This window comes from Lepidochelys kempii, chromosome 2 (genome assembly GCF_965140265.1).
Source record: "Lepidochelys kempii isolate rLepKem1 chromosome 2, rLepKem1.hap2, whole genome shotgun sequence".
In the NCBI taxonomy this organism is placed as follows: domain Eukaryota; kingdom Metazoa; phylum Chordata; order Testudines; family Cheloniidae; genus Lepidochelys; species Lepidochelys kempii.
Window position 1 is genome coordinate 250690519 of NC_133257.1, and position 24217 is coordinate 250714735.

The 24217-nt window shown below is 40.1% G+C and overlaps 1 protein-coding gene across 3 annotated transcripts in view; it reads right to left on the reverse strand.

Moving 5' to 3' along the window:
* The window catches only part of UBE3C (ubiquitin protein ligase E3C), a 168632-nt gene extending 152057 nt beyond the window's left edge, over nucleotides 1-16575 (reverse strand). For all 3 annotated transcript variants that reach the window (XM_073334553.1, XM_073334552.1, XM_073334554.1), the window contains exons 1-2: nucleotides 16275-16575; nucleotides 3525-3578 (exon numbers count right to left, since the gene is read on the reverse strand). In XM_073334553.1, the coding sequence (XP_073190654.1) occupies nucleotides 3525-3578; nucleotides 16275-16340 (120 nt within the window). In that variant the 5' untranslated portion in view covers nucleotides 16341-16575. The remainder of the gene's footprint in view (nucleotides 1-3524; nucleotides 3579-16274) is intronic.
* Between the last annotated feature and the right edge of the window lie 7642 nt (nucleotides 16576-24217).

Genomic DNA, 24217 nt, shown 5'->3' on the forward strand with positions numbered 1-24217 from the left:
ATAACAGGGTTCAAAAAAGAACTAGATACGTTCATGGAGGATAGGTCCATCAATGGCAATTAGCCAGAATGGGCAGAAATGGTGTCCCTAGCCTCTGTTTGCCAGAAGCTGGAATGAGCGACAGGGGATGGATCACTTGATGATTACCTGTTCTGTTCATTCCCTTGGGGGCACCTGGCACTGGCCACTATTGGAAGACAGGATACTAGGCTAGATGGACCTTTGGTCTGACCCAATAGGGCCATTCTTATGTTTACCCTTTGACCCAAGTGGTTAGCCAAAGTTCAGGGCCTTTTAGGGTTGTTTCTGTTAGGATAAGAAATAGATTATATCAGTCAGGTATATTCTTGGTGTAGTCTTACTGCCTCTAAAGGGATCCTTTGCTTCTGAGAGGAAGATGAGATCTGGTGCTTCAGACCCAGGGACATGGCATGGAGATAGAGAAAGACACTTCCTCTTCGCACAAAAATTAGAGAAGATGAGGAACGTTTTATGGAGTCTTCTCAGCACCCAGAAATGTCTTAAAGTATCATTTCCTTAAAGAGACTTAATTTCTGCAAAAGAATTAAGCAGAAAGCCAAGCTGGCTCAGATATTCTGGAAGAAGTTTAATAGTTTCTACTGCTAGCACAGCCAATTAAGGTGATAAGAAGTATTCGATGGAAGTGCATATAGATTACATTTCCATTCATACCTGTACTATTTGGTAGGATGCATTTATTCGGGCAGGGGGAGAGGAGGAGGATAAAACTGCAGGTAATTGGGTAAGTAACTCTCAAAGGCAATGGCTGAGGACAGGGGAAGTAGGGAAATCGGGCAACAGCAAAATCAGTGAGGGTTACTTGGGGACAGGTCAAAATTTTTCCTTTTTTTTTTTTAAACTACTGTGACAAACCCATACCCGCTTACATTTTTACGGCCTACTCAGACAAAAAAAAGAAGTCTCCATGTGACATTTGATGCTATTTAAAAGTTTGCTGTAGACAGACAAGCCATTCTTATTATCCTAATTAACCAGTGATTAATTTACCAAATATGCCTTTGTCCTGTTTTCTAAGACAAGCCATTTTTGAGCTGAGATGTCAAAAAAAGGCATTAAAAGAATTTCAGAAAAACACGATCCAACATCTACAGTATGATTTTGAATCCCAGGTCCCCAAACAGACTGACTGACTATTCCAAGATTTGAGCAAATTAATTCCGTGCTGGCCCCAGACCAAAACACAAAATGTGAAACATCAAAGATTTTAAGGTTTTAATGGATGGAAGGGCAAAGTTAGGAAAAATTCTCAACCTCAACTATGGAGATGCACCACCTCTCCATAATATCACAGGGTGAAATTATGCAGCAAGGCAGATATATTTTCCCTCTCTGCAGGTATGGGTTTCATCCTAGAATACATAATTGTCAATTAGTGACCCATAATTGTGAGTGTTTGAAATCTGAGGTCACTACTGAGATTTCACTGCATGCACTTTTTCAAAGCCCATAACTGATTTTATTCTCAAAGGACTCATTCTTTTAAAAAAAACAAAACAAAAAAAAACTCTTCTATAAAGGGACTTTTATTTCATCCTGTAAAACTAATATATGTGGAGATTAGGGTTGTCAAGCGATTAAACAAATTAATCGTGATTAATTGTGCGATTAAAAAAATCACAATTAATCGTGTTATCAATCACGCTGTTAACCAATAATACAATACCATTTATTTAAATATTTAGGATGTATAATTTTTGAAATGTATTGATTTCAATTACAGCACAGAATAGAAAGTGAACAGTGCTTGCTTTATATTTATTTTTGATTAAAATATTTGCACTGTAAAAAACAAACAGTATTTTTTAATTCACCTCATACAAGTACTACAATGCAATCTCTTCACCATGAAAGTTGAACATTCAAATGTAGAATTATGTACAAAAAAAATCTGCATTCAAAAATAGAACAATGTAAAACTTTAGAGAAGTGGTGGGCAATTTGTGGCCCGTCAGGGTAATCTGCTGGCAGGCCTCCAGACCGTTTATTTACATTTGCACGGCAGCCCACAGCTCTAGTGCAAATGTTCCCGGACAATGGGAGCTGTGGGAATATAGCTGAAAATGTAGAAAAACATCCACAAATATTTAATAATTTTCAATTGGCATTCTATTGTTTAACAGTGCGATTAATCACAATTAATTTTTTTGAGTTAATAGCATGAGTTAACTGCAATTAATTGACAGCCCTAGTGGAGCTATACATTATACACATATTTGTGTGATACATACACAAAGCATATGCCTATAATATACCCATACACAGTGCTTTGTTTCTGATGCAAGTATTAGCAGCTGAGTGAGTGTGTTAGCCACTTATCACTCAGCAAAAAGTTTCTGAAACACAGAATAGTACTTTTGCATGTTGGTAAGGACTGACAGATCATAAATGGAAGTAGTAATTTAAGATACCAGATTGCATGTGTAAATTCAGTACATAACTGTGCATCCAACTTAAAAATCAATCCTTTTAGATCTCAAAACCCAGTAACTAATATAAAAAATAGTGAATTACAATAGAACTCGTTAGCAGTCTCGCAAAAAAACAAAAGCACAGGTTTATGAGTCAAATGTTCTTGTTTATGGTCTTTATCAGTATGTAAACTATTCAGGTACACATTGTTGTCTGAGACCAATTATCTAAACTTAAAGGGGTATTTTCACCCCCTCTTAAAATATGGGGAAGGTCAAACAAAAATGAATCCTTTCACTTTCCACTTACTTGGTATCATTTTATTGCCAAGTTTGTTCATTAAAACAACTATGTTTGGAAAATGGTATTTTCACCGTTCCAGTTTACATTCTTTTCATAGGTGATTTTGGAGTAATTAGTTATGGCAGCAGATTAATGTCACAACACAGGATAATGATTTAATTGCAGGCTCAAGCATCGTTATCATAATAATTATCATCCCTACTCCTTATAGAGCATTTTTCATCAGTAGATTTCAAAGTACTTTACAAAGGAGGTCAGTATCATTCTCTTTACAGATGGGGAAACTGAGGCACAGAAAGGGGAAGAAGCCAGTGTCAGAGTCTTGTATAGAACCTAGGTCTCCTGAGTCCCAGTTCAGAGGAATCGAGGACAAGGGAGGCGTAAGGAGAAAATTCCTGGCCACATAAATTCCTTTTTCCATTAAGGGCCTGATCCAATTCTCATTGAAGTCATTGGCAAAACTTGCATTGATTTCCATGGGTATTGCATCAGACACTAAATACTTTTTTTAAAAAAAGTAAATAGTTCTTATAGAAGAATATTCATATCGGGGAAATCTAGGGGGAAAAGTTTAAATGGCTCTGTTGATTCTGATATATGGAAGAACAAAATGTACATAGAAAGTTCACAAACTGGAAAAAACCCTATAGAATAATTTCAAGTAAAACTCTACTAAAGTACAAAATTTCAAAGTGTAACTATCATCAGGCTGAACAAAATTACAGTGTACATGCAAGCTGTTGTTTTCCACAACACTATCTCTATTTTACCTCTCGTTTACGCCTTTCTTCCTGGGTACGATGGAGAAGAGAAGCCTTTTCTTCCTAGAAGGGGACCAAAAAAAGCTGCTGTAGTGTTTTCACTCAAAAGTTCAGGTATTTGCATAAAGTAATAGACATTTTTAAATGGTTCACAGTGCAGAATACATTCCATATTCAAAGAAATGCAGAAAAGTGACCTATGAGCATTTTCGCTGTTATGGGCCCAGATCTGATGCAATTTCATTTCCTATTAGCTATCTACTTCGACCTATCCACTTGGTACTTATATGGCCACCATCACCATCCATCTGAAGGTTCACTAACATTAATGAATTTATACTCAGAACACCTCCCTGTAAGTTTGGGAAATATCCCTATTTTACAGATGGGAACCTGAGGCAGAGAGAGAGATTATTACCCACTCTAGCAAGGTACTTTAAAAGGTGGTTCAAAAGAAATTAACTGTCAGCCCATAACTTCTGACTGAGTTACAAAAGTCCTCAAATCCTGATTTTAAAACTTCAAGTTAGAGAGATTCCACCATTTACTCTAGTTCAAATCAGCAAGTGACCCAGGCCCCACACTGCAGAGGAAGGCAAAAAACCCTCAGGGTCTCTGCCAATCTGACCATCTATTCCTCTAAAGACAGTATTTTAATTTCCAAAGAGACCATTACAGTCATTGGTCTCCAAAGAGAAATGTTTCCACATATTTTAAACACAATAAAAAAAGATTTAAAAAAAAAATCTATCATTCAACTGGAAAGAAAGCCTCTCACACTGGCACGGTAAAAGTTTCTGACTATACCATGTAAAAAAACAACTGAAGTTAATAATATGCCATGAGTTAAGTATATAAAAGGGTAATTTTGATAGTATGAACCAAGTATAAATTAATTGATAAATTGAGTGTTCAGGATATACCCTTACAGATTACCTCTTTTCTCGCAATTGATATCCAGTGGACTACTAGCTTTGGCACCTGATGAAACATTCTTAGTATCAAACTCCTGCACAGAAACACAACCCCAGTGACACCAACTACCTGTCAATCTGTTTCACTCTGCAGACAGAGCCAATAAGAAAACGCTCCTGCTCTGAAACATGTACACTTGTAATTTCTCACATTTCAGGGCTGGAGGGAAAAACAGGAGAGAAACAGAAAAAGGAAGACATACCTGGCTAAAGATGAATGTGAGTGGGTGAGGGATGAAGAGAGGGAGACGGGAAAGAGACAGCCATAATACATGAAAAATGGGTTGAAAAGAGATACATGGACAGAAAAAAATGGCAAGACGGAGTGGAGGCCCAAAACCATATTCTCCTTATAGTCTGGGTTTGTGTGTATAAAAAGATCTTCTACACTTTCCACAGTATGCGTCCGATGTAGTGAGCTGTAGCTCACGAAAGCTTATGCTCAAATAAATTGGTTAGTCTCTAAGGTGCCACAAGTACTCCTTTTCTCACCACTTAAGACATTTTTAAAAATTTGACTCCGTAAAGAAGCAGTAAACAAAGACCTGTTAGGTCAGCTACTCCAATTCTAACATGTATGCTCTATGACTAAAAACTTTTGGGGAAAATCTTAGTAATTATTTGTATTACAAGTGCATTTTTATCTATCTAGTTATATTTCTTTGCTTTTGCACTAAGCAGTTACAAAATCTATCACAGTAGACAGAATCAGACAGTCAGAAACTAATATAACCGTGGATATCTGCAATCTCATTACTGGTGCTGAGTCATACTTGGCTTCTGTCATCTAGGGTGTCAACTAGTTTGCTGACAGCTATTAGATGGTATTCTAAACTCCCTCCCCTGGCATTCAGGACAGTCACCTAGGTTTTAACACTGCAGGGGGCTCCAAAATCATCTCCACCTCATGCTATCTCCCTTCTTTTCTGCCTCATTGCTGCTATTTATGAGCATCTATCAGATGCTGCTGCTGCGACCTCATTCCCTTGCTGGATAGTCCACCAGCCACTTCTCAATTGCAGCAGCATGTACTTCTCATGTTTGCTCCACATTTGGAAGTCTCAGATGCAGGGGGCATGCAGCTGCAGTTCCTGCCTTGGCTCCTTCGGTCTAAATCTAAGAGTCTTTATGCTGGTTATGGCCCAAGCAAGAAGACAAGGAGAGCGGACACATAAACCTGGAGAGGGAAGAGTGTAAGGAAGCCAGAAAAAGAGGCTGGCAACCTTAAAGATCTCTGTGACTTACGAATGAAAGAAACCCTTGAACCCTTCACCATTATCAAATATGCAGGTCAAATATGTGCAGTTTAAATCTCTATCATGCAACAATTGAGTGAAAAACAAAATCAGGAAAACAAAATTCCTGTCCTCTCCTTCATGTCACCGATTTGAACTGCTATCTTTAGAGGGACTGTTCTTACATATTATTTATGATATACTGCAAATCATTGTTACTGAGGGAAGTTGTGCAAAGAGATGAGTTTTCCACGGCACCCTATAAAGGTAAGTGGAGAGACATGCCAGCTGGCAGTTCTTCTTCACACTTAAGACATGGACTGTGTCTGTGTGTTTCATACCACATGGAGCACAATGTCAGCACTTAATAAATAATAACCTCTGTTCCACCCATTCTTCCAGTGGAGAATCAGAGCTGAGGCCACTCTCCCCTGCAGCAAAGGTGGCCATAAACCATATTTGCAGGCTCTCCAGATGTAGTGTACTGAGCCTGGGAAAGTCGAGTTTCAGAAGCCCTTTATGACCACACAAGTGGCTGCTGTACCAGTCAAGAAAAAATCAAAAACTTGATATGATGCAGTCCCAGAGGCAGGAAAGTACAGCATGAAAGAGTCCTAAATTTTGAAGTGAAAGCAGACAGTAGCTTCAGACATCTGGAATCCTGTATATTTCACTTATCAAGCACAGGAAGAAGATAAGCAGAGCAGAGCCAAGCAGAAGAAAGGTAGACAAAGCACAAGGACAAAGACAGAAGCAAGATGACAAAAAATAGACATGCAAAGACAAAATGGAGCAGACGAAGACAATGACACAGGCAAGAAAGTTGAAGGAGAGACCAGAGAAACAGAGAAGTGAAGGAAGCAGGCAGAGGACAAAGCATATTATAGAAAGAAAGGCTCACAGTAAGAAAAATCAGTGATTACAGCAGAAGAGACACTTTTTTAAAGTAACATTTAGAATACCAGGGGATAACAGTTTGTAGCTTCTGTAGGCCATGCTTACTACACACAACCACCACTCCCTCAAAACTCTGTCTGCCACTCTCCCTTCCCCCCTTATTTCAAAAACTCCCTGCAACTCCCTCCAGTCTCTCCTGGGACAGGAGTTCTGTGTGCCCCTATTCCCCGCACTGTGCCCAAGGCTCTGTCTGCCCCCCAATCATACCTTTACCCATACAAGGAAGTCTGTATGCCCCTTTCCCCGACCTTCCTATACCAGGGTCTCCCAATCTCCCCCCTGCCAGGGATTGTGTACATGCCCTAATTCCCCACACATCCTCCTGCCATTATTCTTCTTTCTGTCTGGGAGATAAGACATTCAGGGTGTCAACATGTTAAACTCTATTGGGAGGATAAGCAGAGATGAAATGGTGGGATTGTTATGCTGGGAAGCATTACTGGTGCCATCAACCAGTTATTTGATCTACAGACAATTGCAGAGGTGCCTAAAGATGTGGCTGTGCTACTCAGATGTCAGGGGCTCCATATGTCCTCCATTTTTCCTCTTTCAGTTTCGATTTTCCCCAAAATCAATAAGGTTCTGTCCACTGGTGCTGAGAACATTCCCTAAAATTTTGGAATTGATTAGACGTGGCATTCAAAAGTTATTACATTACATACAGCCATGAAGTTGAGTGTTTTAAGGCCTTTGCTAGGTTCACCAGTTACATTTTAAAACCTAGGTTTCAGAGTAGCAGCCACGTTAGTCTGTATCCGCAAAAAGAGCAGGAGTACTTGTGGCACCTTAGAGACTAACACATTTATTAGAGCATAAGCTTTCGTGGGCTACAGCTCACTTCATCGGATGCATAGAATGGAACATATAGTAAGAAGATATATATATACATACAGAGATGGTGGAAGTTGCCATACAAACTGTATGAGCTATTATCAGCAGGAGAAAACTTTTGTAGTGAAAATCAAGATGGCCCATTTAGACAGTTGACAAGAAGGTGTGAGGATACTTAACATGGGGAAATAGATTCAATATGTGTAATGACCCAGCCACTCCCACTCTCCATTCAAACCCAAATTAATGGTCTCTAGTTTGCATATTAATTCAAGTTCAGCAGATTCTCGTTGGAGTCTGTTTCTGAAGCTTTTCTATTGCATAATTGCCACCCTTAAATCATTTACTGAGTGGCCAGACAGGTTGAAGTGTTCTCCTACCGGTTTTTGACTGTTATGATTTCTGATGTCAGATTTGTGCCAGCAATGCTCCTCTGCCATGTACAATGGCCAAACCGGACAGTCTCCACACAAAAGAATAAATGGACACTGAGCTTGAATTAATATGCAAACTAGATACCATTAATTTGGGTTTGAATGGAGACTGGGAGTGGCTGGGTCATTACACATATTGAATCTATTCCCCTATGTTAAGTATCCTCACACCTTCTTGTCAACTGTCTAACTGGGCCATCTTGATTATCACTACAAAAGTTTTTTTCTCCTGCTGATAATAGCTCATCTTAATTAATTAGCCTCTTACAGTTTGTATGGCAACTTCCACCTTCTGTGTGTGTGTGTGCGTGTGTGTAAAATATCTCACTATATATTCCAATCTACGCATCCGATGAAGTGGGCTGTAGCTCACGAAAGCTCATGCTCTAATAAATTGGTTAGTCTCTAAGGTGCCACAAGTACTCCTTTCAGAGTAACAGCCGTGTTAGTCTGTCTTTGCAAAAAGAAAAGGAGTACTTGTGGCACCTTAGAGACTAACCAATTTATTTGAGCATGAGCTTTCGTGAGCTACAAAAGCTCATGCTCAAATAAATTGGTTAGTCTCTAAGGTGCCACAAGTACTCCTTTTCTTTTTACAAGTACTCCTGTTCATTTTAAAACCTAGAAATGGCAAGTTGAAAATTTTAAAAAAAAAAACCACAACAACTGGCTGCACTGCATTATACATCAAGGGAAAGCTTGCAGTTTCACTGGTGTATTAAGTAAGATACCAGGGTGGATAAAAATCAATGGTTTTTTTCCTAAATAAAAAAAATCGTATTTTTTTTTTTATAAAATGCTTTTTCAGGAAAAAACCTATCTAAAGATAGTTTTCATTAATATACATTATAGCTCAAAGATAACTCATCATGGAATAGGGATTATAAATTCTAGTTCTATAGTATGAGACAATATATTCATGTAATGTTTAGGAAAAATGTTGTAAATGAGTTCCAATAGTTCATGGATTATGGACCCAATTTTATGGGGTTCTAGGAGCTTCTGTATAGATTATTTAGGTTAATCTTTCTATCTATGCAATGGGACTCAGTGCTCAGTCTAGAAGATACCATCAGATATACTTAGTTTTGCAGTTCTCAAACTGTGGATTTGTGTCTGCAGAGATAACATGCTTGTTAACAGCAAAAATGTTTTTTAATACATATATATATATATAAAAAGGTGTGAAATAACAGACCTCAACCCTATTGTCCCTCTGCAAATTTGTGTACACAGAGTCAATCCCTTACCTCTCTCTGAAAGTGCAAAGTTTCAAAAAGTTCAATAGAAGATTGTTGGGGGCAGAATAGATCTGAACAAGGAGAAGAAGTCTGGAGATAAATGTGAGAAGGGAGAGACCCGCAGTAGAAACAAAAGTGGAACTGTTTGAGCAGCATATTCCAGAATGCACTTTTATGTAGAAATCCATGATTAAATCAAGTCTTCCTGACTAGTGATTGAAATCATGATTTATACCAATTTGATTTAAATCAAATCCACACTGTAAGATTCCAATTGATATGATGCTTCAGAAAACAGAGGTGGGTTATTATTGAGTGACCATCAGAAACACCAATACATAATAAACAAGGAAACATTTCTAATTTTGAATTTTCTTCTCCTCATTTTGCTCCACTGTACTGTAGAAAATATGCTCCAGTGTAATGTAAAAAATGATTTCACCAATCCTAAGACTTGACTTTATGGGTTCATGGATCTAAAAAGGTTGAAGAGATGGTCTATAGGAGATGAGAAATTCTTTGGGGCTGGAACTGTCTTTACTATATGTCTGTAAAGCAATGGGGCCCTGACCTGACTGGAGCCTCTAGACCAGTGCCTCTCAAGCTATCTAATGTGGGGGACCGGCATTTTTTTTTCCCCAATGTGCGCACAGACTGGCAGCCGATGGCTCGCGGACCGACACCGGTCCGCAGACCACCACTTTGAGTAGCACTGCTCTCGACCAGAGGTGGGCAAACTACGGCCCACAGGACCTTCCTGCCCAGCCCCTGAGCTCCTGGCCTGGGAGGCTAGTCCCTGGCCCCTCCCCCGCTGTTCTCAGTGCACCGCACCACTGGCACAACACTCTGGGCAGCACAGTTGCAGAACCGCAGCCTGACCTGGTGCTCTGGGCGGCACGGCCAGCCACCGGTTCTCCAGGCAGCATGGTAAGGAGGCAGGGGGAGTTGGATAGAGGGCAGGGGGGTTCAGGGGTGTGGTTAGAGGTATGGATAGGGGTCGGGGCAATCAGAGGGCAGGGAACTGGGGGGTTGGATGGGGCAGGGGCCCCGTTGGGGGTGCAGGAGTTCCGGGGGGACCATCAGTGGGCAACAAGCAGGGGGTGTCAGATAGGAGGCAGGGGCCGGGCCACGCCTAGCTGTCTGGGGAGAGACAGCCTCCCCTAACTGGCCCTCCATCAATTTTGGAAACCTGATGTGGCCCTCAGGCCAAAAAGTTTGCCCGCCCCTGCTCTAGACTCTACTGTAATATAAACAAACAACCGGTTATAATTTTTAGCAGCATGTTATTTGATTTATTATATCAAAACTGGAAAGATGTATGTTTTCCACAGCCTGATAACTAAGTATCTTGTCCAATTTTTCTGAAACTTACAGAAAAAAGTTCATCCTTAAGATTAGAAATTTCATCCCAAATTTTCAAAAAGTACCAAAGGATTGAGAACAACAGGTTAGAATGGAATAGCTTCTGCAACCTTAACTATCACTTCATAATTTGTAACTTCAATATAAGGATGAGGAAAATTCCCCATGAAGTAGAAGGAAGAAACCCCCCAGAAAATATATGTATTTATAAATTGTTTCTAAGGTTTCCCTGGTGAGATTGTAAGAATACATGAACAGCATTACCTCGGAACTCTAGATCTATGCAGTGGAAACAGTGTAGTCTACTGCAAAACTTAGGCCTCGACATTACAGAAATATTGGTATGGGCAGTGCCTTATACCAGTTTGGAGTCTGGACTCCACCTCTGCATAAGGGTCTGCCAATGCTGTATCATTTGCAGGTACAATAAAGCACTATAATTCTTTCCCAGGGTACCAACACCCAGAACACAAATTTTAATCACAATCTAAAACCCTAGGATCCAGTAATTTAACAGTGATCTGGCGCGCAGTTACAAATGCAATATAAAATATTTTCTTGTAAAATGCATTTCTAAAAAAAAATTAGATATAATGAAAACCTCTAAATAAAATAAGTTTAAGACTTCCTTTTTGAAAGAAAGAATGAAAAGCTTTCAATCAATAAACCAGTTGTGTCACATATCACTTTTTATTCCCATTCAAACAGATCCCACAATTCTATAATTCTTACAGATACATATAATTGTAAATCCAGATCCCACAATAAAATCTATTCCAGCAGACCCTTGTGCCTGTTCAGATCTCATTGCAGTACTGGGGCCCTTATTCCTACTGTTTAGCTCACCAATTTCTGTTTATTTCCTAGTGAGTCATTCCACGTGCAGACTACATTATGCAAGCTAAGTACTTTCTCTAGATCCTATCAGTGTACCTCCTATTAAAAAATACAAGAATTCTCATTCTTAAAGTGATGATGTCAATGTAAAAAGTCATACCAATATTATGTGAACAAATTTCTTAGTTCATTATTAAAAACCTCAGATTATTCAAATTGAAAGAATTTTAAAAGCCCAATTTACTTGACACTATTTAAGCTTTATCTTTTCTCATTTCTCCAAGCATCAATTTAATAAACAGATAAAATACCAATGAAGTCAGTTTCACTTTCAGTTTTGTGGTATTGAAATATCTGAGTTACAAACACTGCAGGGGAATATTTATTTTAAAACAGGTGTTGGATTTGTTGTTGTTTTTTAAATTATGATACTATTTAATGGGCTTAAGTTTTATAAAAGTTTGTTTTACAAAATCTACATTTTGGGATAAGCTTGTATTGACAGTGTCCCTTTTAACAGTTTGTCCTGCCAAGTATTACAATATGTCATTACCATGTCAATACCCTGCAAAGAGCTCTCATGGGCAAGTCCCTACTCCCATTCAAAGTCCTTTGACTTAAATGGGATTCCACACAGGCTCTGGGATCTGCCAACATGGATGCAGTTGCAGGTTTAGCACCCAAGTTTCTGTTGAGGGTAAAAGTTGACCAACCTTGACAATTGGCCAGTACTGTAGATCTGACCTTAATTAATCCAAAGTATTTAAAGCAGTTTTTAGCTGAAATCAAGGACAGCCTAAAGATTTTGGCAGCAGGTCAGCAAAGTGATTCTTTGGCCCATCACTTCCCAAACCAACTCTTCCTCCCCCAGATCAGAGGTTCTGTAGCTTCAAGCCTTTTAGACCTCAAAAACAACCTCTGGAGTAGGTATAGAAGGTAGTCCACAAGTAACTCAGAATGTTATGGGGATTTTTCTTCAACTCTCAACCATGACAATCAGTTTTCAGTTTGAAGACTACCTTTCAAATGAAAAGGCCTAGAAGCTTACTTCAGGTTTCAGAGTAACACCGTGTTAGTCTGTATTCGCAAAAAGAAAAGGAGTAATAGTTAAATGAAGACTGAAACTAACAGTGATATTCAAAGGATCTCAAAAGCCAGGGTACCAGTGCGATTTGTAGGAAGACACTACAAAAAATGAAAATAAACCAACTGGTCATCTAATTCTAAATAAATTCTGCATGGATAATAGCTGATCCTGCAAACAAATACATAACTAGTACGACTAGTCCTATTGAAGTCAATGGGACTAAGCATGGAAGTAAACACTACCAGTGGTGTTTGCAGGTCCTTTGATAGAGAATATCATGCAGTCACAGGTTTATTTACAATGAAACATTTAAAAAATTACTAAAAAATTACAACTGAAATCTTCAAAGGAACTCTCTCAGGTACTGTAACATTAGGAACATTTTTTTTTTCTAGCAATCAGGAGGTTTAATGAAATCTAAAACAAAAATTAATGATTTTTTAGTTCAATTAAAAGACTGGATTTAAACATTTCCCTTTAAAAATTACATTCCAGATTATATTAATGCACATGAATCAAAAAGTAAAATAATTTAGAGCAAAACTGAACTAGTCTATTTTTAGTACCCAAGCCAACTCTATACAACCACAGTGATAAATTACATTACATTCAGCATCTTGGATCAAGAAAGCTGTTAGTAACACCAGTAAATAACTCTTTTTAAATATGATTTTTAACTCAGTGTCCCTTTAAGAAAGACCTGCCATTGTACAACACAGTGTAGGCCTATTAATCAACTTATTAATCAACTTATCAACTTAATATTAATCAACCATATTAATCAACTTTTAGGCCCAAATACCTAAATGTCCCTTCCAAATAAATTGACCTATTAAAATGTCCCTTAGGCCTGGTCTACACCTAAAAGTTGTACCAGTATAGATGTTAGTTAGGGAGTAAGATTTTTTTTTAATTTTTTTTAATAGCAGCTATGCCAATATAACGCCTAGTGTGGGACACATTCACTCCAGTATAACTATATTTATGCCAATATAGTTTATGAAACCACACTAGAAGTGTTTTGAAAGTTTAGCTATACCAGTATAACCATACCAGCAAAACATTCCTAGAGCAGACAAGGCCTTAATTTTGGAAGCAGACAGTCTATATACATACTTAAACAGTACCATTTACTTGAACCCTAATCCTGCAATTTTATCAATGTAGGCAGAACCATGCACCCATACAGAGCTTGGCTGGACTTCAATGGAGCTCTGCACTGGTGCCAGGATCTGCCCGAGTGGATTCTTTTGCAGCATTAGAGGTTTGAATTGTATCTTTTTTTAAAAGGTACAAACAACTTGGCGAGGGGAGAGTTTATGCCAAAGAACAGTTCAAACTTTCAGAAAAAAATTGACACAAGAAACACGTTTTGGATTTTCAAAAAGAAAAGGAGTACTTGCGGCACCTTAAATTTGTTAGTCTCTAAGGTGCCACAAGTACTAACAAATCTAAGGTGCCACAAGTACTCCTTTTCTTTTTGCGAATACAGACTAACACGGCTGCTACTTTGAAACCTGTTTTGGATTTTGTAACCCTTTAGTATGGGGAAATTCCCCACAAAAGTCTATCATGTGGTATCAGCAAAAACAGTGAGATGCACAATTCCTGAACTCTATGCAAATATTTGCCACACCAATATATCTACTATAGCATGTCCTGTTATGCAGAAATTGTGATAATCTGCATTTTTCATGTGACATGACATAAATAAAGTTCAACTATTATCTTCACCAAATGCTGTAAGTACTTTCTTCAAAACACATATCTATATTAGAGCTTCCTACGATGCCCATATTAATATTGAAAACCATAACTTTACTCAAGTAAGTAGTCCCACTGATAACACAAACACTAAGTAGATCTAGGAAGGCAGATGCATGCATCAGGGCAGAGCTACTGAAGACAACGGTGCCCATCCATCTAGACAAGATCGCAGAAGTAAATTGTATGGGACAGAGTTGTATGCTCAATTTCGGCTTTCACATTTCCTTGCTTTTGAACATTTACCCTTGCAACTTTACCCTTATAGGAATTTAACCTGTGTGTGTGCTAATTCAGAATATATTAGTAAATTATTTCATATTACAAAATATTATTCCACATTATAAAATATTATTCCCACCATGATTGGGAATCCAACTGCAATTTACATAAACTAGAAAAATTAATAATAGTATCAGAAGATATTATGATACTTTTTTCCCTTCTGGAAGAGGAAACGTATTCTGTAAGTGATACTATTAGTGATCATAATTTGATGCCAAAGGATGTAAAATACCTAAAACACATTCCTGAAGAGAAGGGCATGCTCGGCCAATTGCCACTTTTACCTATTAAGATTTATTCAACTTTTGGCATACAAAAATGTAATGCTATGTATGTGTTCTAATGACCATAAATGGCTTTTAGTCATCAGAAGTGTCAGAGGAAGATAGTTCCTCTATAATTCAGATGAATAGTTACACACACTTAATACAGTTCTAATGTACATTTTCTTTATGAAAATATGTAGCAGATAATACTGTGATAGCAAAGTTCACTGTGAATTTAATATCAGGTAACATAATTTTCTCTTATTAGCCCAGACTTCTAAGTTTACTACCTAACATAAAAAGTCCCAGAACAACAAACATGATTATAATAAAAAGAAAAGGAGTACTTGTGGCACCTTAGAGACTAACAAATTTATTTGAGCATAAGCTTTCGTGAGCTACAGCTCACTTCATCAGATGAAGTGAGCTGTAGCTCACGAAAGCTTATGCTCAAATAAATTTGTTAGTGAGCTGTAGCTCACGAAAGCTTATGCTCAAATAAATTTGTTAGTCTCTAAGGTGCCACAAGTACTTCTTCTCTTATTGTGAATACAGACTAACAGGGCTGCTACTCTGAAACCTACGATTATAATACACAGCCCCAAATCTATATTTTAATCTATGTTATTGAACAACAAATACACTACATCAAAGCTCAAACAGCTCCCCCCATGATAGTGATCATGACAAGCAGAACCCAAATCTAATTGATGAACCAAAGGGAGCCCCACCTTTTCAATCAGACTGCTTCAAAAAGTGTTTTAGAATTTGTTTGCTCTTTAGGTCTGAGAGTCCCCTGTGGCTGACAAATTAAATTATTTATAACCCTTCCCAATCAGCAAGCTCTAACCAAACCATTTAACTTCCTTTTAGCAATAAACGGGGGGGATGATACAGTACTCTAGTACAGCAACAGCATCTACTGACTGCTACTTACTCTCCATATGATACATTGATTTCAGTTTGCCATCTGAATGCCAACTTGGTGAGGAAGGAATAAAATTGTGACCTGAGAACCCTGAGCCATTTGGGATGGAGGCCGCATGAATTTGCATTAATTTTAAGTTTTACAAGTATATCCCTCCCCCATTCCAATGACGCATGATTTTTGTTGTATGTTTCAATGAAGACTTTTCGTTAAAAGAAAAGACAGAGGTTCCTAACTATCTCCCTTCACTCAACGAGCCCTAGAAACTAGCTGCTCCAAGCATGGTTCCCACTACAAATCAGATCACTTTTGAATACATCTGGAGCTCTTGGGGGTGCGTGGCCTGATTTAAAACACAAATCAAAACAAGTGAGCAAACACATCACCCATGGCGGTGGAGAGGCATTTCTCTTTCTGCCCCGTAAAACCCCTTCGTCACACCTGCTCCCATCTGTAAGGCCCAGCCGCTGGGTGCAAAAGGCAAAACAGGCAGGCTAGGAAAATCAGACACTATCAATAATTCAGACAGACCACAGCCAGACCCCCCGCGTTTCTTACCTTCCGACTAGCTCCTCCAAGAGACACCTTGGGCCTGGTTTTGAAATCCCCTTCAAAGCTGAACATGTTTACAGCTTATCCCATCTAGAGCGGCGCCCGTGCTGCCTCCCAGGCTGACTGACGCTGCACAGGGGCAATGACCGGGGCTGGGGAAGGGGCAGTCGCTGCCCGGCCAGGGGAGGCACAAACCCAGGCACCCCGGTGCCACCCTCGCTGCCTCCCTCCCACTGCTGCCGCCGGGCTGCCTCCAGCCAGGAGGGGCCGCTCCCCCTCCCACACTCCCCCACTCGCCCCTCTCGCTCCCCCGCCTCCCCAAGCCCCCTCCTCTCTGACCACCAGCTACTGCTCCGTGCAGGGGAGGGGGGCTGGCTCGGCTGCCTCTCTTGCACTAGGACTCAGCCGGCTCCAGAGAGAAAATGGCCGCCGACCAGCTCCCTGTGCGCGCTCCCGCCGGCCAGCCAATCGGCGCGCGGACGCGCCGCAACCGCCGGGGACGCGCGCTGGCGGCCTCCAGCGCGCGCCCGGCCTCGAGTTGGAATTCGTGCCTGTCAGAGCCTGGCCCGGCCGCGGGCTGGGCTCGGCTGCGTGTCGCCCCTCGCTCGTGACCGCCGCCCCGCGGCAGCTCGCCTGCGGGCCGTTCTCGCAGACCGGCCACAGGCATGGCCGAGGGGGGCCGTGCCGTGGGTCCTGACCGAATAGAGGGAGCCTGTGCTCTAAGCTGGGCCGGCTCCTCGCTGCATCAGTCAGGGCCCTCCCTGCCCTCCAATCCATCTCCGCAGAGCCGCTCTTCCCCCGCAGCAGGCCGACCGGCCGCAGCCCCCACCCCCCACCCGAACAGGCAGGCTCCTGACTGTCCCCAGGGGCAGTTGCCCGAACCCCTGTTCCCCGGGCACAGCTCAGTTTTCCAGCCCCCCAGGGCCTGAACCAGAATCCCCCTTACCCGAACGCATGGCACCTCACCCGGCACCCCAGTGTCACCGTACCCCGACCCCCCTTCGCTAACCCTGAATGTCAGCTTAGACTGACCCTTCTGGTCTGAACCTAACGGTCGCATCCAAGCACCCCTGATCTGAACCCCGGTTATCCACGTTTCGGTTCCTCCAAAATGCAGTGGATTCGCCCAAAACCAGAATGTGTGTAGGGAAAATATTTTTGTCCAAAGCTACCACTAGTTAAAGGATTTAGATGCTTTTCCCTTGACAGTTAGATAAAGGTGAGTTATCTTTATATAACTGAAGTCTACCCGAACCAGAACACTGAATCCAGACCGCTCTGAACTGTAGTGGAGAAGGTCAGCTCCAGATCCAAACTTAACTCTGACCTGTCGCCATAACAGGCCAAAGCACAGATTTGGTTCCAGTTGTGGATCTGAACTTTGCATATTTACATTGTCTAATTATTAGGACTGTTGATTAACCGCAGTTATCTCACACAATTAACTCAAAAAAATTAATCGCAATTAGTCGCCGTTTTAATCGCAGTGTTAAACAAGAGACTACAACTTGAAATTTATTAAATATTTTGGATGTTTTTCTACATGTTCATATATATCTTGTACTTTGTGTTGTAATTGAAATCAAAGTGTATATTTTGATTACAAATATTTGCACTCTGTTGTAGCAACCAGGCAAGGTACTAACAAACTTCAACAGGACTTTATTTTGAAAGTGGAAACCTCTTTACCAAGCTCCTGCTGCACCCTCGGTAGCTCTCACTTAGGCTCCTCAACTTCCCCGCCCCCCTTCCTGTTTCCTGTCCTTTCAGACTCCCAACAGCCAGTGCTCCCAGTTCTAATAATTACAAGCAGCATCTAAACACCACACACTGTAAAAATGATAAACAGAAGAAATAGTATTTTTCAATTCACCTCATACAAGTACTGTAGTGCAATCTCTTTGTCCTGAAAGTGCAACTTACAAATGTAGATTTTGTTTGTTTGTTACATAACTGCACTCAAAACCAAAATTATGTAAAATGTAAGAGGCTACAAGTCCACTCAGTCCTACTTCTTGTTCAGCCAATCGCTAAGACAAACTAGTTTGTTTACAGTTACAGAAGATAACGCTGCCCTCTTTTTATTTACAATACCACCAGAAAACGAGAACAGGCATGTGCATGGCACTTTTGCAGCCAGCATTGCAAGGTATTTATGTGCCAGATATGCTAAATGTTCATATGCCCCTTCATGCTTTGGCCACCTTTCCAGAGGACATGCTTCCATGATGATGACGCTCGTTAAAAAAATAACATATTAATTAAATTTGTGACTGAACTCCTTAGGGAAGAATTGTACATCTCCTGGTCTGTTTTACCTATATATATTTCATGTTATAGCGGTCTTAGATGATGACCCAGCACATGTTGTTCATTTTAAGAACACTTCCATTGAAAATTTCACAAAACACAAAGAAGGTAGCAATGTGATTTCTAAAGATAGCTACAGCACTTGACCCAAGATTTAAGAATCTGAAGTGCCTTCCAAAATCTGAGAGGGATGAGATAGGGAGCATGCTTTCAGAAATCTTAAAAGAGCAACACTCTGATGCGGAAACTACAGAACCCGAACTACCAAAAAAGAAAATCAACCTTCTCCTTGTGGCATCTGACTCCGATAATAAAAATGAACATGCATCGGTCCGCACTGCTTTGGATGGTTTTCGAATGGAACCCATCATCAACATGAACACGTCCCCTGGAATGATGGTTGAAGTATGCGCATCTGGCACGTAAATATCTTGCAACGCTGGCTACAACAGTGCCATGAGAACACCTGTTCTCACTTTCAGGTGACATTGTAAACAAGAAGAGGGCAGAATTATCTCCTGCAAATAATAATGACTGGAGTACTGTCATGGATGGGTATAAACTGTTCAGGAAGGACAGGGAGGCCAGAAAAGGTGGGGGAGTTGCATTGTATGTAAGGGAGCAGTATGACTGCTCAGAGCTCAAGTATGAAACTGCAGAAAAACCTGAGAGTCTCTGGATTAAGTTTAGAAGCGTGAGCAACAAGGGTGATGTCGTGGTGGGAGTCTGCTATAGACCACTGGACCAGGGGGATGAGGTGAACAAGGCTTTCTTCCGACAACTCGCAGAAGCTACTAGATCGCACGCCCTGGTTCTCATGGGCGACTTCAATCATCCTGATATCTGCTCGGAGAGCAATACAGCGGTGCACAGACAATCCAGGAAGTTTCTGGAAACTGTAGGGGACAATTTCCTGGTGCAAGTGCTGGAGGAACCAACTAGGGGCAGAGCTCTTCTTGACCTGCTGCTCACAAACCAGGAAGAATTAGTAGGGGAAGCAAAAGTGGATGGGAACCTGGGAGGCAGTGACCATGAGATGGTTGAGTTCAGGATCCTGACACAAGGAAGAAAGGAAAGCAGCAGAATACGGACCCTGGACTTCAGAAAAGCAGACTTTGACTCCATCAGTTCCCCTGGGAGAATAACATGAGGGGGAAAGGAGTCCAGGAGAGCTGGCTGTATATTAAAGACTCCTTATTGAGGTTACAGGCACAAACCATCCCGATGTGTAGAAAGAATAGTAAATATGGCAGGTGACCAGCTTGGCTTCACAGTGAAATTCTTGCTGATCTGAAACACAAAAAAGAGGCTTACAAGAAGTGGAAGATTGGACAAATGACCAGGGATGAGTATATAAATATTGCTCGGGCATGTAGGAATGAAATCAGAAAGGCTAAATCACACCTGGAGTTGCAGCTAGCGAGGGATGTTAAGAGTAACAAGAAGGGTTTCTTCAGGTATGTTGGCAATAAGAAGAAAGCCAAGGAAAGTGTGGGCCCCTTACTGAATGAGGGAGGCAACCTAGTGACAGAGGATGTGGAAAAAGCTAATGTACTCAATGCTTTTTTTGCCTCTGTCTTCACGAACAAGGTCAGCTCCCAGACTACTGCGCTGGGCAGCACAGCATGGGGAGGAGGTGGCCAGCCCTCTGTGAAGGAAGAAGTGGTTCGGGACTATTTAGAAAAACCGACACATCATGATAATACAAGGCTCATCTGTTGGCCAAGGTTATTCCTGAAGAGGTGATTTGAGATATTTCCCATTATTGTTAATTGACAAGTCCAGTTGACGAATGTATGTTTGCAAATATTAATGATTTTTTGCACATGCCCTAGAGGCCACTCTAGATGTGTTTTTATAAAATGAAGGAAACTAACATAATAAATATATGTCTGCCTGTAACTCCATATATTGAATAAATTGCACTTACTGAAACTAGCTAAACATACAAGTGGTTTCTCTGTTTAGTTTCTTTTTAAAAAAATAAACAGAAAAGATCCACAAAAATATGTTGATGTTATAGCTGAGAATTTAAATGCACAAAAGTCAGAAAACTCAACTTTACAGTTAACCTGAAAGATAAAGAATGGCTCATATTTTACACATAAACATAAGAGTTCATGAATATACATCTACTAGCTAGACCCCTTTGAGTATCACTAGTATTCACTAATATGAATTCACTGGCTTTCCCTTGCCTTCTGTACCGTATTTCAGCTCCTTGTCTTCTGTATAACACATAATATAGTTGTTCCTTAACTCTCTGATCTTTTTTCTTTTTGCACATTCTTTGAGCCTTTTCTTTCTTTCCAAGCCACACAACAACCCCTTTATCTTCTCCCATCATTTTGCAGGAACTGGGATTATAAAGGGTTGCTCACAGGTCTGGTTTCATGAATAGAAGCCAATTGGTCCTTCATGAACTTATTCTTACTCTTTAGAAAAGATGCTACTGCTTGTGATTTCTTTGTTCCTAACAACACCAATATTTCTTTCCAGCAGCATTTTTTTTTTGAAAATAAAAATATGTTGTAACTCAGATACATTATGCTAAAAGGGGAGCACTTCTGTCTTTGATGTCCAAATTTTCTTTAAAACTTCAGTCTAGAATTCCTTACAGTACAAACAATCAGAAATTTTACCCTTAAAATTTTTTACCACAGCACTGTGACTAAGGCACATTCCATTACATCTATCATTATGCTATTGTTATTTATTCTTACATCATTGCTTATAAAGTTAGACAAAAAATTTCCAATAAAGTTTTTTTATCTGAAAATGTGCTGCACAGGAAAATATATTTTTCCCCCAGGCGACATTTCAGATTGAAAAGTTTTGTTTCCTGTTAATTTGAACTGAAACACTTCATTTCAAAATGTAAATTTGAACAGAAACGTTTCCATTTAAAATGTCATTTTAAGTTGAAATATCAATTCAAAACTAAATATATCTCTTCAAATCAACATTTTGTTTCAATCAAAAATGTCAAAATGTTGCTTTTTGGCATTCCAAATAAAAAAATTTCAGAACTTTTTATCCGCAAAAATATATGACAGTTCGACTTTTTGTCTCAATTTGGGATGAACACAGTGTCAAAATATTGTTAAGGCCTAAAATAGCAGTCCTTTCACAAATGAACAAGGCATCAGTGCTCAAGGTTGAAGTCAAGGGCATATAAAACAATACCAATCCTTGCTGGCCTGAAACAGGAGTGGAGCTATTCTCCCACACCTGTATTCCTGTTGTTGGATCAATTGCTGTAGGAGCAGGGAAAAGCCAGTGTTCAAAGTCTAGAGTCAGATTCAAGCAAGACAGACTGCTCGGCTGCTGCTACAAAGCCATAGTCTTGCTGCTTTCTTAAATGGTCAGGCAGATTTCCGGAGTGCCACCATATGTGTGACCCCAGAGATTTACACACTAGTCAACCAACTGAAACCGTGCATTTGAAGTCCCAGTTTTCAGTGGGGTTTATAATTGTCTATAATCCATGAGTACCAGTCTTCACAGAAGTTTTAAAGAGTAAGGGTTAGATTCTGTTCCCAGTTGTACTTGTTTAAAATTACAGTAACTGCACTGAAATGAGTGGAGTTCCTCCAGATTTACACCTCTGAAACTGAGATCAGAATCTGGCCCCAAGACTGGGCCCTGAAAGAGGGTAGGATAGCTAGCAAGGGAGGGAAAACAGGATTCTTTCTGTGATCTTTTATCATGGTCACGTGGCAGAATTCAGACACAGGTTGAGGTCAATCTTAAGTGTTCCCTAGGAATTTTCTTATATTACAGCAAATTATGAGAATAAAATAAAACAATAGTAATATTTAATAATACCTAACAGCTTTATAGCACATTACATTTTCAAAGCACAGTACAACTGATTAAGAGCAGAGAAATACTTTGTCAAACCCACAATATTTTTCTGTAAAGGATGGGAAAATATCTCTATAACAGATACAAAGAATTGCCTAACTATTCTAATACATGTTGTTGCAAAAAATAAGAGGGATACTATCAGACCAACGTATTGTACACTTAAAAGTTAGGTTCTATAAAAACAAGGTTTTGACAAGATCAGTAGAAATGTTTTCACAGAATTAAAAACAATCTAATGAATACCATTTTCCTTTGGACTTAAATATTCCCTTGAATTGTATAATGCATCAGAGCTAGGAAGTGATAGTGAGTATAATGAAAGTGAAATTTACTAGCCTATTTTCACTATTAGTGCTGAGAAAATAATCAGAGTTACTAGTGAAAAATACATAAATTCAGTTATTCATATTTTTTCATTGCCTACAGTTAAGGCTGCTCGACCCTACACTCTCAGACACTGTTTTCAGTTGCTTATAACTTTGCCAAACTTTAACTGTTCAGGCTGAAGTTTTCCAGGTCAAGTGTTTGCCTCCAGCTGAATTTTTTTTGGAAAGCTTCAGCTAAAAGATTCAGCCATTTCCAAGAGTGAGATCTGGGAAAAATACATTGTTTTGTGTATGTTGAAAAAAATTCATTGAGAAGTAGTAGAATCTCTATGCTTTGGATCAAGACATAGAAATTTGTCAGGGTGATCATCCTGGCGCTAGGGATGTGCTTTTTGCCATCCTTCTGAAAATCCACTCAAATTTGACCAAGTCATAAACCCGTGAAAAATCTCAGTTTACAGGCACTCAGTAGAAGTTTGTTAGAATTTGGCAGCTTAAATTCGCTGAACAGTTCACCTCCATCTCCATCTCCTCACAGCTCCTATGTGCTGAGTGGAATGTACATGCACCATCCCCACAGTGCAACTAGGGATGCACCAAACCTGGGCCACAGGGGTTGAGGAGGGCTTTCCCTTCAGTTGCGCCGCTTGGTAGGGGTCATGTAGAAAAATAGTTTGTAGTCATACAATTATCATCATTATCATAATGCATACACAAAAATGCATACATCTAGAAAGGAGGATAAAAGCCAACCAGAGAAGACTACAGTGGCACCTGAGAAGGAAGGAGAACCTGCTGCTCTTCAGGGAGGAGACTGCCTGCTGGGCACCTTGGATAGTACACAGTGCTCAGGTCCCCACCCAGGTCCCCTGGTTGCCTAAGTCAAGAACTGGGGGGAGGAGCGGAAAATAACAATAAGGTCAGAGAAGCAACAAGAGGGAAATCAGCAGGGGAATCTGCTTAACATCTTAGATGTCTATACACAAATACATGGAGCCTGGGGAATATACAGGAAGAACTGGAAGTTTTAGGACACAAGCTAAATTATGACTTAATTGGCATCACAGAGATTTGGTGGGATAAATCTCATGACTGGAATATTGGTACAGAGGAGTACAGCTTTTTCAGAAAGAACAGACAGAGTTCTTTCTGAAAGGGAGGAGATGTTGCACTGTACATTAAGAACACATACACTTGTTCTGAGGTCCTGAAGGAGCTGAGAGGCAGATCATTTGAAAGTCTCTGGGTGAAGATAAAAGGGGAGGGGAGAGAAATAGGGGTGACATCATGGTGGGGGGTCCACCAAATCAGGAGTAGGAAGTGCACAAGGTGCTACTAAAACAAACAGAAATATCCAGAACACAAGACTTTAACTACCCAGATATATGTTGGAAAAGTAATATGGCAAAACAAAGAATGTCCAGTCAGTTCTGCGAATGTATG